The sequence below is a fragment of the Gracilinanus agilis genome, chromosome 3 (genome assembly GCF_016433145.1).
Source record: "Gracilinanus agilis isolate LMUSP501 chromosome 3, AgileGrace, whole genome shotgun sequence".
In the NCBI taxonomy this organism is placed as follows: Eukaryota; Metazoa; Chordata; class Mammalia; order Didelphimorphia; family Didelphidae; genus Gracilinanus; species Gracilinanus agilis.
The window spans coordinates 163,370,040-163,385,217 of record NC_058132.1 but is presented as its reverse complement, the minus strand read 5'-3'; the positions used below and the strand labels follow the sequence as shown (position 1 = coordinate 163,385,217).

The 15,178-nt window shown below is 38.7% G+C and overlaps 1 protein-coding gene across 1 annotated transcript; it reads right to left on the bottom strand.

The window, feature by feature from the left end:
• Positions 1–10,704: 10,704 nt before the first annotated feature.
• On the bottom strand, positions 10,705–14,922 carry LOC123238924 (40S ribosomal protein S4). Its single transcript, XM_044666179.1, has 3 exons — positions 14,893–14,922; positions 14,582–14,678; positions 10,705–11,900 (listed from the first exon to the last, which is right to left on the bottom strand). Exon 3 carries the CDS (start codon positions 11,885–11,887, stop codon positions 11,096–11,098), a length of 792 nt encoding a protein of 263 aa, XP_044522114.1. The 5' UTR covers positions 11,888–11,900; positions 14,582–14,678; positions 14,893–14,922; the 3' UTR covers positions 10,705–11,095.
• Between the last annotated feature and the right edge of the window lie 256 nt (positions 14,923–15,178).

Sequence of the window (15,178 nt, the reverse complement as noted above, 5' to 3'; positions counted from 1 at the left end):
TGGTCTGGTATTAATCTATTAATTAATAGAGTTAGTATAAGAACAACAAAAAATATCAATGTTCACCTGCCCAGATTATAGAAATTTGCTAGGAAACAAAAAAGGAGGGAAATAGTCATGAAAATATCAAAACTATTGATATCAAGCTGTTTCAAGAGCAAAGACTGATATGGCACAAGTCATATCAGGGGCAAACTCTCTTAGCTCTGTTTGATTCCAGGTTCCTGCAGTTAGAAATTACTATTGACTTCATGACATTTCAGAAATTTGTGCCTGAAATCAAAATTTGGAAAAATATCCAGTTAGGTCCTTGGAAGACTCCAATGGAGACCTCTTGCCAGGTTGCCATTGAACCGTTAATAACTATTCTTTGAATCCTGCCATCCAATTAGGTCTGAAATCATCTGATTATATTACTGTCCAATCATATGTCTCATTCTTCATAAGAATAGTAGAGGATAATCTATCAAACATTTCACTTAAATCTAGGCAAACAAAAGCCACAGCATTCTTTTTACCTGCTGGTTTAGTAGTCCTATCAAAGTTAATCTAGTATGCTTGGTTCTTAATCAAGACATGTTGACTCTGTAATACCTGCTTCCCTTTCTATTTGCCAATCATCTCTTTAATTCTCTAAAAATTAAAGTTCATTGACTAGAGCAGTGATGACGAACCTATGGTATGGGTGCCAAAGATGGCATTCAGAGCGCTCTCTGTGGGCACATGGCCACTCCCCCACCCCCCAGTTCAATACAAGAAAGGCAGAGAGACTCGGGTGGAGCTGCTTTCTTCCCCATCTCCACAGTGCCTGACAACATTTTTTCATATCACCCACCCCTCTGCCCAGCAGCCCAATGGGAATGCTTTCTCCCTCCCCTGTGTGGGGCAAGGGGAGGGTAAGGTGCACACAGAACTTGGTGGGGAAGAAAGACACAGCACCGGGTCTCTGGTGGGAATGGGCACAGCACTCAGTCTGGGGGGTGAGGTGGGGGTGTGGCCTGGCACTCTGTCTCTAAAAAGTGTGCCTTTACTTCTCTAGAGTCTGCAGACTCAGTTCTCTCTCCTTTTTTGAAAATAAGGACAATACTTTCCCTTTACAGATCTTATGGTATCCCTCTGGTTTTTCATTAGTTTACAAATATCATTTAGTAATCATATCTGCCACTTTCCTTAGGACTCAAAGGTATAAATTTACCTTGACCAAGTAGCCCAAAGTCATCAAGGAGAGCTAAGTTGGTTTTTATTATTTTCCTTATTTACCTAGGGTATTAACTCCTTCCTAGTTGTTTTAGTTCTGTGTGAAAGCCATTCTCCTTTACAGAGGAATTACAGGCAAAATAAGAGTTATACAGCTCCCCTTTCTCCTTTTCACCAGTAATCATCATCTCATCCACACCAAGCAAAAATCCTATCTTTTCTTTGGTCCTTTTTCCTAACATAGAGAAGGGAAAAAACTCATTCTGGCAATTTTTTCAGGACCATGCTGTAATTCATCTTCTGTTACCAGGACTTGCTTCCATTTTCTATACATTTCTTTTTAAAATCAAAGTTAAGTGCCTTGCCCCAGGTCATATAGCTAAGAGTGTCTATAGCCAAATTTTAACACAGGAAGATGTGTCTTCCTGACTCCAAGTCTGGCACATCTATTGCACCATTGTTTAGCTGCCCCAGTGAAATGGTAATGTACATTTTAGGACGACCAATTTAACAGCCAAGTTGAGGACAGATTAGAATGAGGAGGCTTAAAGCAGTGAGATCAATCAGCTGCCTATTGCAAAAGTCCAAGTGTGATGTGATCCAAGGGCCTGCACCAAGATGGCAGTAGTGTCAGAGGAGAGAAGGGATTTTTTAACTAAAGATGTTAGAAGGCTTGAAATGGCAGGATTTGACCACTGACTGGATATGGGGGATTAAAAAATCAGAGTCAAGGATGACATCTAGGTTCTGAGCCTGAGTGAGTGGGAGGATGGTGGTACCTTTGAGAGTAATAGGGGAGTTAGGAAAGGTGAGAGTTTGAGGAAAGAGATAATGAATTCAATTTTGGACATGTTGAATTTGTCTACAAGACATCCAGTTTGGGATAGTCATACAGTCCAATGGCAGAAAGAAGATATAAGACTAGAGGTGAGCAAAGAGGTTGGGGCAGGACAAGTAGACCTGACAGTTATTTATATAGATATAATAACTTAAACCATGGGAATGGAGAAAAAGAAGAGGGCCCCACAGCCTTCTCAAGTTTAGCCACAAAAGGGAGAAGAGAAATCACACAACAGATAACAGGGATGTACAGAACAAGTGGAGTATTGGAGACATGGGCACATTCATAAGACAGTTGGGAAGAAGCCAGTAGATAAAGAAAAATTGAAGATAAGTGTGAGTGGAGATGATAGAAGAAGCAATCAGTTGGACAGGACAGGACAAAATGGAATGAAATCATCTGTGCACATAAAAGGGTTTACACTGGCAAGGAGAAATGCCACTTTTTCCTGAAATGGGTGAATAAAAAGATTGTGGCAGAAGGTATCTGAGTGAAGTGAGTTGAGAAGGAAAAAAAGATAAAGCACTCTGCAAATTATCTCAATTTTTTTCAGTGAAATGAGATAAGGTGCTTAGCTGAGGAAGGTTCTCAGAACAGGGGAGGGGGAACTGTGGGGCAGTTTCAGAAAGGATGGAAAGATTTGGAAAAGCCACTACAGTGAGTGGATAGTGAACCAATTAGGGAAGTATGAAAGGACTGTCTTGCCATCGTAAGGACCCAACTGAAAATATATAATATAAACTTGTTGTGGACCTAGACAGCACATTTTGTGATATTTCTCCAGCTTACTATTATCTTCAGCAGGATATGAGTAGGAACCAAGGCAGTGTAGAAGTGTAGAATTAAACTAGTCCACCAAGAGATCAAGACAGGAAGAGGAAGATAGCATAGGTGGGATAGCTTTGGGGAAAAAAGATACTGGAGGTCACAGTAAGGACGGAAGAATAGGGTTTGGATTTGCAAGGCAGAGAGAGATGTGAATGACAACTGAATATGACCAGATAAAGGAACTTCAGAGACCTTGAACATGGATATAGAACATTTGTGTATGACCTTCTCTGTGTAAGCCAATGTGTAGTAGGGTGGAGGAATAAGTCATGGGAAATGAGTAAGACAAGGAACTAGAAGGTTAGGGTATTTGAAGAGGTATGGGTATGTATGTGGAAATCCCTAGTAAGAAAGCAAAGAGTTATGGAGGAGAAAAAACTGAGTCAAACACTAAAGTCATTAAGGAGAGTGTCCCAGAGGTCAGTAGACAACAGCTACCAGAAACTTGATAAGGTGATACATACTGAATGATCTCAAAGCAGAAATTACAGTGATAGTAGTAAAGGAAAAACCTTGAGGTGGCAATGGGAAACAAAGAGTAATCCAACTCCCTCACCACAACCAGGAAATCTGGGTGAATAAGTGAAAATATAAGCAGTGCTGGAAAGTCAGGGAAGCTGTGTCATTAGGGGGAAGTGAGGTTTCAGTGAATGCAAAAAAGATGAAGGGAATATGAGTTTTCCAATGAAATCTAGTGTTGTCTATTAAGCATTCCAAGAATTGAGTAGCTTTAGAGTGGGAATTTGAGGGAGTTGGGTTATGGAGGATGGAAATGTGGAAGCAATAATTAGAGGATAGAGGTTTGAATGATAGCAATTTAACATTCATAATCACTGAATTGGGGTATGATGGGGAAATGTTAAAATGGGAGAGGAATGGGGAATAAAAAAGAGGGTGACATGCAGGGGTACAAGGCAGGCTCCGATAGGTATAGGTGGCCATGGATAGTGTTTGCCTAGAGTTAGAAAGGTAGACTCACAGAGAAATCTTTTCCTGATCTCTGATCCCAACAAGCATACACATACACAAAAATACAAACACAATATCTACTAGGGCCTTCCCATTAGCAACTGGCAAAAAATTACCTTGAACTTATTTTTTCCTATATTTAATACATACATACATGTACAAATAAAAGTACACAAGAGGATAGCAAAGGCAATTACATTGAAATAATTATTAAAGTAAAAATTTTTAAGTTCACACCCTACAGGTTAAGAATTCCCATCCTAGAGGAAGATATTTAAGATTTTTAAGCAGGGGAAATCCCATGGTCAGTTCTGTACCCTAGGAAGATTATTTTGGCAGCTATGTTGCGAATGGTGCATAGATGACAAAGGCTGGAAGGTTGTAAAATTAAGAGATTGAAAGGATAGTGGTCCCCTCAAAAGAAATAGAATATGGAAAAGTTCTGTCCAGAGCTTGTTTTCTCATTCTTTTTCTATACTTTCTTTTGATGCTTATCAGGTACTAGCAGTTCTATTATCTCAACAAAGATGATTCTCAAATGTACAATCCAGCTCTAATCTCTTTCCTAAACTCCATTCTCTATCTGGATTTCCCAATGGATAACAAATAGCATGTCAAAAGTGGAACTAGTTTTCTTAAAATCTAAATCCACTTCTCCATAAGCTCCTCTTCATGTACAGCAGGAAGTCAACTAAGTCAAAAACTACAGAAAGGTGTAGTAAGATGAAAATGAAGAAAAATCCATTGGATTTAGCAAGTGATAAAGAGCATTAGTAATTGGAGAACTTAATTTTCATTTTTTATCAGGGCTCTGGACTATAAAGGCCCAAATCAATTCCTACATATTAGGGAGAATTCCTGAGCCAAGTCTTAGACCTACTTCCATCCAGCTATAGATTTCTGCATTCTTTTTGCCCTTAGGAATGTGATCCTTTCACATATTTCTGGCTAACTATAAGTTTTTATGATGATTCTTTCCCTGCATACAATCAAATCACTTGTCCATCTCCTGGTATGGGAAAGTGCTAAGAGTGTGATAGGCCATCTCCTAATTAGCTGATTACCAATTAGAGATGCTTTGGGATGTTAAAAGGGAGTTGCTGAATAATGAGCTCCCAAAAGGGCACCTGGGCCTGAAGATTCCAGAGTCTTTGAAGAATTTAAGAAAACCCTTTGGCCATAATTAGGATGTCTTGATCAGGCACATACTAAATTATTTTAAATTGAGAAATACTATCTTTTGAGAATTTCAATGATTACAGTAACATGAAAGAAAATAGTTTCAGTTGAGTGGAAGTCATAAAAGCCAGATTATAAAGGGCCCAAAGTGTCCATCCCTATGGAAACAAAAAATAAATTAGACTATGTCAGAGTCATAAGTCAGGGAAGTTCAGTACCTTGGTAAAGGATAGGGCAGAATTAGGGATTTCAGAAACTATTTTGGGTGCCTCCCTACTTCTAGTACTTTTCCACAGAAGACAGGTACATCAAATAATTGCTTTAAACAATGCATTTTTTAGTCAAATGGATGTCCTGAATTCTTGTCCCTGTTTTAATCACCTCCATCTTAACATTAGGATCCCCCTGTTAAGAAAAAATCCATGCAATTAGTTTGGTGTGTGATTCAGAAGAACCAATCAGATTCTATCTTGTGCTACCACAGGTACTCTCCTCCATTTTGTTTTTTTTCTGTTATGCAACCAGAGGAAATTAGAATGTATAAATCATCTCATTTCATATATATAGGTGAATATAATTAATCAACATCCTTTCATTTTATGAAGAGAACCCTAAAACCAAAAAAATCTCCTCCCAACTGGGCTGAAACCTACTTCCCTTTCCCAACTTGTAAAGTCTCTAATTTTTCCTCAAATTAGAAATCAGATTACCTAATTTTGTATCCTCAATTGTATCCTGGTTGTTTTTCTTAGAATTAATTGAACTTTTAGAAATATTTGATTTGGGGGGAATATAATAATTTGCTTTGCTCTGTATTTGCAACCTTTGGACTAACTAATGAATCCACTAACCATTGCTTTCCAACTGCCTAGTCAATATATCATTTATAACCAAAATGCCTCTACTATTTTCACATTATACCTTTCTTCCTATACATATATGTAAAATATATGTAAAAAGGTCATCTGTGGCCTTAGTTCTCCTAGTCCCACCCTTGATAAGGCAGTGACATTCTTATAGGTTCATAACATTTAGAACTAGAAAGGACCTTGAGATCATCTAGTCCAGTAGTATCAAACTTGAAAAGAAATAAGGCCCACTAAACCATATATAAGAATCCGTGAGGGCCACATACTGATTTAGAAAATCACAGAGTTACATAATTCTTTTTAAAATTAACCCATAAGTATATTAACATCAAAGAACTATATTTTACTCTGGTTCAAGCCACACTCAGGAGTGTTATGGGTGGGTCACATATAGCCCTCAGGCTACACATTTGATCCTTATCTTCTGGCCTAATACTCTCATTTTTATGTTGTTGGAAACTAAGGTTGAGAGATGAAGTAAATGAATTTAATGTTTTAAAATCCCTTCACTACTTAGTTAAGGATCTTAACTTTGAAAAAGGTGAAAAGTGATTAGATAGAAGAATTAAAATTTTTATTTTACAGTTAAGGAAATAAAAGCCCAGAGCAACGAAGTGATTTGTTCAATAGTTATAACCAATGAAGAATATTGTTTCTCCCTAAAGGGTAATTACTAAACTCTTTGCTGGCTAGAGGGAATATAGAACCTTGACTGACTAATTTGGCTATATGTTCCATTTTTTTAAGATTGAGGAACTAACCCTTGTAAAATCGTACCTGACTATCCCATCAGCAACCAGCAATGGCAACTGTGGAATCAGTCAACAAATATTTAAACACTATTTGCCAGGCATTGTGCTTACATCTTAGACATACAAAGGTAAAACAGTCCCTAAACATATAGTCTGAGAGGGGAAACAACATAAACAACTATGTACAAATAATTTATATACAACATAAATTAATATTCAAGAGAGAAGGCACTAGTATTAAGAAAGACTGGGAAGGCTTCCTATAAGAGGGATATTAGATAGGGCTTAAAGAAAACCAGGGAAGCTAGGAGGTGAATGTGAGAAAGAATGTTCCAGGCTCTGGACAACCAATATCCAGAGTTGGATCACAGTATACTTGGTCTAAAGTATAAGACATTGGAAAAGTTGGCAATGTAAAAATAAGATGCTAAGATACCCTTCTGTGTAAGGATCTGGCTTTATTGTGTGCAGATTAGTCATAGGGCCAGAGGTCTACAGATTCCCCAGTTGATTTTGAGACCTTAAATTGTAAAACACACACTTTTATAATTTCATGTCTTTCCCCACCCCCATAAAAGATCTCCAAGAAGTCTTGGAGACCATTCCAGACCTCCTGGTCTTCGTGATCTTTGGACAACCTTCTGGTCCCTGTTAACTTCTTATATGAATTACTTTGATATGAGTACATTATAAATTAGGTTCACACACTTAGGATTAACATAGTAACTTACTTATGATTAATATAACTATAACAATACACTTGAAATTATAACTTGGGTATTTTCCTAGGACTATGTTCTTAATCTAGTTACAAACTCTAGTCTGGGACTAACTTCTTACTACAATTACAGTTGCATTATATAGTCCTAAAAATCACACTTCAAGCATTGATTAAAGTTATTATTTTGGGTGAGATGGTTTTGGATATGAAGGATTCTGAACACCAGAAGACTTAATAACTTCTCCTGGTGGTGTTCAGGGACCACTAGAGTTTACTGAGTAGGGATCTGCAAAGAAGAGATTGAAAAGGGGAGAGACTTATGGTAGAGAGATCAACCAAGAGGTTATTGCTAGTGGTCTGGGTATGAGGTAATAAAGGTGATGGTAGTGTCAGAGGAGAAACAGGAGTATAATATGCAAGGGAAAACTTACAAAGGTAAAACTGATAGGCTTTGGCAACAGATTGGTTATGGGAGAGGGGTGAGAGAGAAGAATCAAGGACAGCACTTCTATATTGAAGCTTAAGGAACTGGGAAGATGATGATGCCCCCAAAAAACTAAGTTTGGAAAGGGAAAATTTTGAAGGAAAAAATTTATGAGCTCAGCTTTAGAGATTTTGAGTTTAACATATGCATGTCAGCTAGTTTTGAGATGTCTAATAGGCAGTTGGAGATGTAAGACAATAGAGCCATCAATAGATTAGGGATGGATTCGTAGATTTGAAAATTATCATCATAGAGATGATCATTGAATTTATTGGAAATTAATGAGATTGTGAAGTGAAATTGTACAGAGAGAGAAGACAAAAGAGCCCAGAATGGAGTCCTGTGGGACATCTGAATGAAAATTCAAGGGGACCAAGAAGCAGTCAGCTAGGTAAGAGAATCAGGAGTAGCATCATGAAAACATAAAGAGGCTAATCAACAGCACTAAAGGCTGCAGGGAAATTAAGAAATATGAGAAAAAAACAGTAATCTGACAATTAAGGGATCAGTGGTAACTTTTGAAAGTACAGTTTGGGTTGAATGAGGTAGAAGCAATTAGGTGGCACAATGGATAGAATCAGATTTGGGAATCAAGAAGCTTCAAATCCCAATCCCACATCAGTCTCTTAATAGGCCCATGTTAAGTTAACTTAACCTTGTCTCAGTTTTCTCATCTGTAAAATGGAGATAATAATAGGGCACCTAACTCTTCAAGGGGCTGTTGTGAGGATAAAATATTTGTTCAATGCATTTGTATTAGGAAGTGGAAGCACAAAGTAAGCCATTTTCTTGGGAATATGGCTGAAAAAAAGAGATGACAACTAGAATAACTTGAAGAAATACCAAAGATAAAGTTAAGGATGGAGATCTGGGTGTTTGTGGACAGCAAGAAATGAGAAACTGTTTGTTTCTGAAGAGCGAAAAAAGTATTTATCCAAATCATAGCAAAACAGAAATCAGAGAAAATATACTTAAAAGTTATACAATACAGAATGAAGGCACTGTCTCATTGGAAGCAAGCTAACTTAGTTCAACCATAAGTCTTAGATCTCACCAAGGGGAAAAGATCTCAGATCAAATATTGAGATAGGATCAAGGGTATGGAGAGGGGTTGGCCTTGGCAATATGACCTTCCTCTTGCTCAGACTGGAATAAAATGAGAGAATGGGGGAATAATGTGAAAGGAATTTGAGGTGGATATGAGATGAGGAAGCTCACCACAGATAGTCTCAATTATCTCAGGAAAAGGTGAGTTTCTACTTCAAATAAAGGATAGGGGGAAACTAGTGGTTTTAAGAGCTTTAGAAAACCAGGACAGCTGATGGAGGAAAGTAAAAGAATTCCTGTGGTGAGTGGCCCAGCTGAGGTTAAATACCACAGATCTACAGCTGTACCAGTTGGCAAGGTATGATCTTCAATTGATATTAATCAATTTAAAAGCTATGAGATTTGAGAGCAGAAAATTCTCTATCTGTATCTCCACTGCTTAACACAGTATTTGTCAATTGAGTGTTTGATAAATGCTTTTCTATTTAATCATGTCTAAGGGAAAGGAAATTTGGGGTTCAGAAAAATGCATTTATGAATGCAATAACTGGCCAAGTCAGAAAGAAGTGAGACCAAAGCATAAATGATGAACTAGAAAGAGGAGCTATCTCATCTGAAGGGGAGTGATTAGAAGACATGATGTATACTAACTAACCCTGTCCTAGAGGGAGATATTTAAGATTTTTGAGCAGGGGAATCCCTACTTAATATTCAATCTTGGAACATATCTCCAACTACCCTATTCCTAGCCTCTCAATATCCCAATCCTTCCTTTGTTCTTCAGTAACAGATGTGTAGGTACCATTTGAAAAGTCTATTCCCTTTTGAGCTAAATTTTAGATGAAGAAAAGTTGCATAGAAGCAGGCAAAAGATGGGTCTAGATTTGCATCACTGATCTCATTATATTACTTTACATACTTCCCCCAAATACATTCCTTTTCCTAACTTTCCTATTACTATCAAAGGCATAATCTATCCTTCTAGTCACTCATGTTAAAAACCTAATTGCCATCCTTATTCACATTTACAAATCCAGTCAGTTGCTAAATCATAGTACTAGCTTCACAATAGCTATTAATATAGCTAACATAAAGAGCCTCCTATGCTCCAGATGAGGTTAAACACTACAATTATTTTATCCTCACAACCACTCTATGGGGCTTTATCAACCCCATTTTACAAATGAGGAAACTGAGGCAAACAGGTTAAATAACTTGCTCAGGATCACATAACTATTAAGGATCTGAGACATCTGAACTCAGGTCTTCTTGACCCAAGGCCCCCAGCTCTAGTCATTTACCATCTAGCTGCCCCCTAACATCTGCAACCTTCTCCCTAAGTCATCACCTTTAAGACCTATTACTCTCTACTGGACTATTATTAACCACCTAATTGGTCTTCCTGTCCCAGGTTTCTCACTATTCCAATAAATCCTTACAGTTCCTGGAAACATAGTATTCCCCAAAGGCAGGATTTGGGATTAAAAAAAAAGATAGGCTGCCAGTTTCAGTCTCAATCCCACAAAACCAGACAAGACAGCTCACATTATGTTCGGCCCTCAAGCAGACCAAGCATACATGGCCCTAGTCCACAAAGTCTGGAACCCCACATCATGAAACCATTTATCTGGCTTATTGTTCAGATGGTGGATTAGATAATTGGCTCCAAAGACTGCAAAACCTTTCAATTTCATGCTTCTCTATAATGAATATATGCACTAAATCAAAAGATATAACAAGGTTTTGAAAGTGCTATGCGAATTGTAAAACCCTATCATAGAACATAGCAGATGCTTGATAACTAAAACAATCCAAACTTTTTTTTAAAAGCAGTTTTATTGATAGCTTTTATTTTCACATCAGCCATTTTGGGATGTCCTCTCCCCATCCTCCAACCAGTGAGCCTTCTCACATAAAAAAAGAAAAGCAATTTAGCAAGACTAATACAGCTGTATCTTTAACAGTTTATACAACATTCATAATAAATGAACTTGGATTAGGGTATTATGGGCAACCCATAATACCCTAATCCAAGGAAAGATGAGAAAGGCATTTATGGATTGTTCAATTTTACTTCATCAGACTGAGTTGTTTAAAGCTACCTCTTGTTTTGCTTATGTATTTTATATTTTTGTAGGGTAATAAAATTTTAAATCATATTCTAATCTCAACTTGATTGATACCCTACAAATCCTTATCTGCAATCATTTAGCCACTGCTCTGTTTAGCTGCCAATCTCTTGTCTCTTTCTTCAGCAATTGTGAGGCGGATACCCTTTCCTCGTGGAAGGGAGATCCAAGGCTTATTACCTTTGCCAATAACAAAAATGTTTGAAAGCCTAGTGGCAAAACTATTGCCATTAGCATCTTTTACATGAACAACATCAAAAGACCCAGGATGTTTCTCCCTGTTTGTGATGACACCAATTCGACCCAAGTTAGCTCCACCAGTCACCATACATAGATTACCAGTATCAAACTTGATGAAATCAGTGATCTTGCCAGCTTCTAAATCAATCTGAACAGTATCATTCACCTTGATGAGAGGATCTGGGTATCGGATAGTGCGGGCATCATGGGTCACCAGATGGGGAATGCCTTTTGTACCCACAAAGATTTTTCTCACTTTGCACAATTTATACTTAGCCTCTTCAGCTGTGATACGATGAACAGCAAAGCGTCCCTTGGTGTCATACACCAGACGGAAATGCTCTCCTGTCTTCTCAATGCTAATGACATCCATAAACCCAGCAGGGTATGTAATATCAGTGCGGACCTTGCCATCAATCTTGATGAATCGCTGCATGCAGATCTTCTTTACTTCATCTCCAGTCAAGGCATACTTGAGTCTATTTCTCAAGAAGATGATAAGTGGGAGACACTCTCTCAGCTTGTGGGGACCTGTAGATGGTCTTGGAGCAAAAACTCCTGTTAACTTATCCAGCATCCAGTGCTTTGGAGCTGCTACACGCTTCAGATGCTTCTTGGGACCACGAGCCATGATTATACTGAACCTAAGGAAAGGAATCCAGTTCCTTTTAAATTCTCAAATTTTGCAAACATATGAAGTATACAAAAAGGTTCTAAGTATTTCTTTTTAAAACCTTTTCCTAGACAATAGGGGATAAGTGACTTGCCCAGGGTTGTATAGCTAGATTGGAGTGGGTAAGGTCGCATTTGATTCAGGATTTTGTATCTCCAGGACTGACTCTCAATTCACTGAGCTACCTCACTGTCCTTGATAATTTCTTTTTAATTTCCTCTTTCCAACTTGTTCATTTTAAGTAAATCAACTCCCTCCCTAAGTGATTCTCTTTCACATTCCACAGAGGCCATTCTAAATCTCCTAAATTTGTCCATATTGCCTACTCTCCCTAACCTTTTTTTTTTTTTTAAAGCCTTGTACTTCGGTGTATTATCTCATAGGTAGAAGATTGGTAAGGGTGGGCAATGGGGGTCAAGTGACTTGCCCAAGGTCACACAGCTGGAAGTGGCTGAGGCCATCCCTAATCTTCTTAGCCAAGAACCGTATCCCTGAGAAAATTGAGGCCCTGTTCTCCCATTCCCTTCATTTCAAAACCCCTTGGCATCATCCCCTACTCCTTTCCCCCATTTTTGAATAAAGAAATATCCCTTCTTGACAAGGCTAAACCCACTGCCTGTTCCCTGGACTGAATTTCCTCCCTTCTTCAAAAGACTGCCCCATTCAATCTATCTTCTAATCCTATCTGCAGATTTCCTTCCCTGATGCTGTCAAATATGCTCAAATCTTCTCATTCTTATAAAAGCTTCACTAGACCCTACCAGCTACCCTCCCCCCAAAACAATCATCCTCACTTCTTCCCATCTCATCTACATTCCAGAAAAAGACCACAATAGTTTCTAGCTTCATTCAATTTAAAGTGCTCTCTCCAAAAGTAGCAATCTTTTCACTTAAACATCTGATCAGCTTTTCTCATTTCTCATCCTTCTTGACCTCTCATTTATATCTGATGTTGCTTACCATTCTACTATCTACTCGTAAACCCTCTTTCTCTCTTTGTGCCCCTCTTAATGATCTTGTCAGCTCCTAAGTGTTTAATTGTAACTCTATGCAGGTGATTCAGATATACTAGACCTGGTCTCTAGGCCTCTAGTCTCTAGTCCCAAATAAGCACTGTCCTTTGCACATTTTAATATTGGGTTTTGGTCCTGAGTTCAAATCAGACCTCAGACTTCCTAGCTGTGACCCTGGGTGAATCACTTAAAACTGAATCACCTAACCCGTACCTTTTTTTCTGTCTTGGAACCAATACACAGTATTAATTCTAAGAAAGGAAGGTAAGGATTTTTTAAAAGTAGGCATCTCACAAATCTCAGATGTATCAAAACCAGAAATTTTTATACCTAAATACCCCAACCCTCTACCAAACTGCCTCTGGAGATGGCAAAAACAGAACTCTTCTTCAAGGCTCCCAAGATTCGTCCTGACTCCTTACTTTCCCTCATTTCTTATGTCTAATCAACACTAAGTCTATTTCTACCTCCAAAACATTTCTTCCATGTCCCTATCTCTTTTTCTCACACAGGAATCCCCGTAATTCAAGCTTTCATCACCTCTGACTTGGACCACCGCAATAGTCTCTAACTGGTAAAGAATCAAAGGAGACAACATATGTAAAGTGTTTTGCAAACTTTAAAGTGCTTTACTATTTAGTCATTTCAGTTGTGTCTGACTCTTCATGACCCCTTTTGGGATTTTCTTGGCAGATATTGGAAGTGGTTTGCCATTTCAGTATCCAGTTCATTTTTACCGGTAAGAAAAACGAGGCAAACAGACCCTGGATCACATAGGTAACTGTCTGAGGCCAGATTTAAACTCTAGAAAATCAGTCTTCCTGATTGCAGGCACTGCACTATATCCACTGCACCAACTCCCCTTACAAGTGCTACATAAATGCTTATTATCATTATTGTTTTTATTATTTTATTCTCCTTTCTTCATTCCAAGTCAATCATTCCTATGACTGCCAAAGTTATTCTCCTCAAGTAGATATGAGACCTAACCTACTCTACTCAAATTCTAGTGGCTCTGGCTCCTTGTCTCTACTCAAATAAAAACTCCTTCAAAACCCTTCGAAACCCACTTCTTCAACCTCATCATATTTAACTCCTCCACCCACTACCCACTTCCCACTTCCAAGAGCCAACCAAATTGGTCTCTTCCTCACATGTTACTTCTTCATCCCTTTCTCTGCATTTGCAATGCCAGCCCGATATACCAGTAACATACTTGCCCCTTTTACCTCCCCTTCACAGAATCTCTACTTTCTTCCAAGATTCAAGATGCCACCACCTTTTTACAGAAGCTTTTCCTTATTTTTTCCCACTAACTGCCTTAAATTTTGTATTTGCTCTGTACCTATCCAAGCGTCAAAACTGCACTTCTGGGGCAGCCAATATATGTAAAACATTGTCTCGCAGGTTGATTTATGATTAAGGTCTTTGAGACCTAAGTGTTTCCTCATCTCTGTAACCCCAGAACCTGTTATATAGTTCCTGACATAAAAAGTGCATAATAAATACTTGCTTGCTTAAAAACGTGGAAACTAAAGCTCAGGGTTGGAAAATGAGTTCACAAGCAAAAAATAATACACCATAAATGGGGTGGGAGGAAGGGAGGATAAAAAAATTGTTAATGACTACTTGAACTTACCCGAGACAAAAGTGGGAAATGTACTGTAGTCAGAAGCTCCGTCTATTTATAAACTGTATTTAGCTAAATCACTTTACTTAAGCCTCAGCGTTTTTACCTGTAAAATCAAGGATAGGATTAATCCATCTCTCCAGCATGCACCTCCCCAGGGCTGCTCGGGCCTAGCCTCACCACTGGGCCGGAGGAATGATGGGGAACCAATTCTTAAGGTTAAGGAAAACCTGGGTCTGCGGCCAGTGTAGGTCTCTAGGCACCCCGATCGACCTAGCCCCTTCCACCCCACCAATCCTTAGGAACCCCTCCGAGCTCACCAGCAGCACGCCTAGGTAGGGATGGGGCCGTGCAGTAAGAGATCACATGCTTCCAGAAACGGGGCTCCCAAAGATCTTTGCGAAGTTACAAGGCGGGAGGATAGAACAGTTAAACCAATAGGAGGGAAGATTCGAAGATGACTCGGCTATGGGACCAATGGACTTGGTGAATGGGCGGAGAATAAGGAGGAAGTTAGAGAAGATCCCATATCCGGTTTAAAACCCATACAACGGTTAACGGCTTCTGTGAGCGTGGGCTGTCTGCGCTTGCGCCGGGGTGGCTGGC

What these genes read in the sequence shown, in the direction of transcription:
- LOC123238924 (XM_044666179.1), bottom strand. Translation starts at nt 11,887, where the DNA reads ATGGCTCGTGGTCCCAAGAAGCATCTGAAGCGTGTAGCAGCTCCAAAG.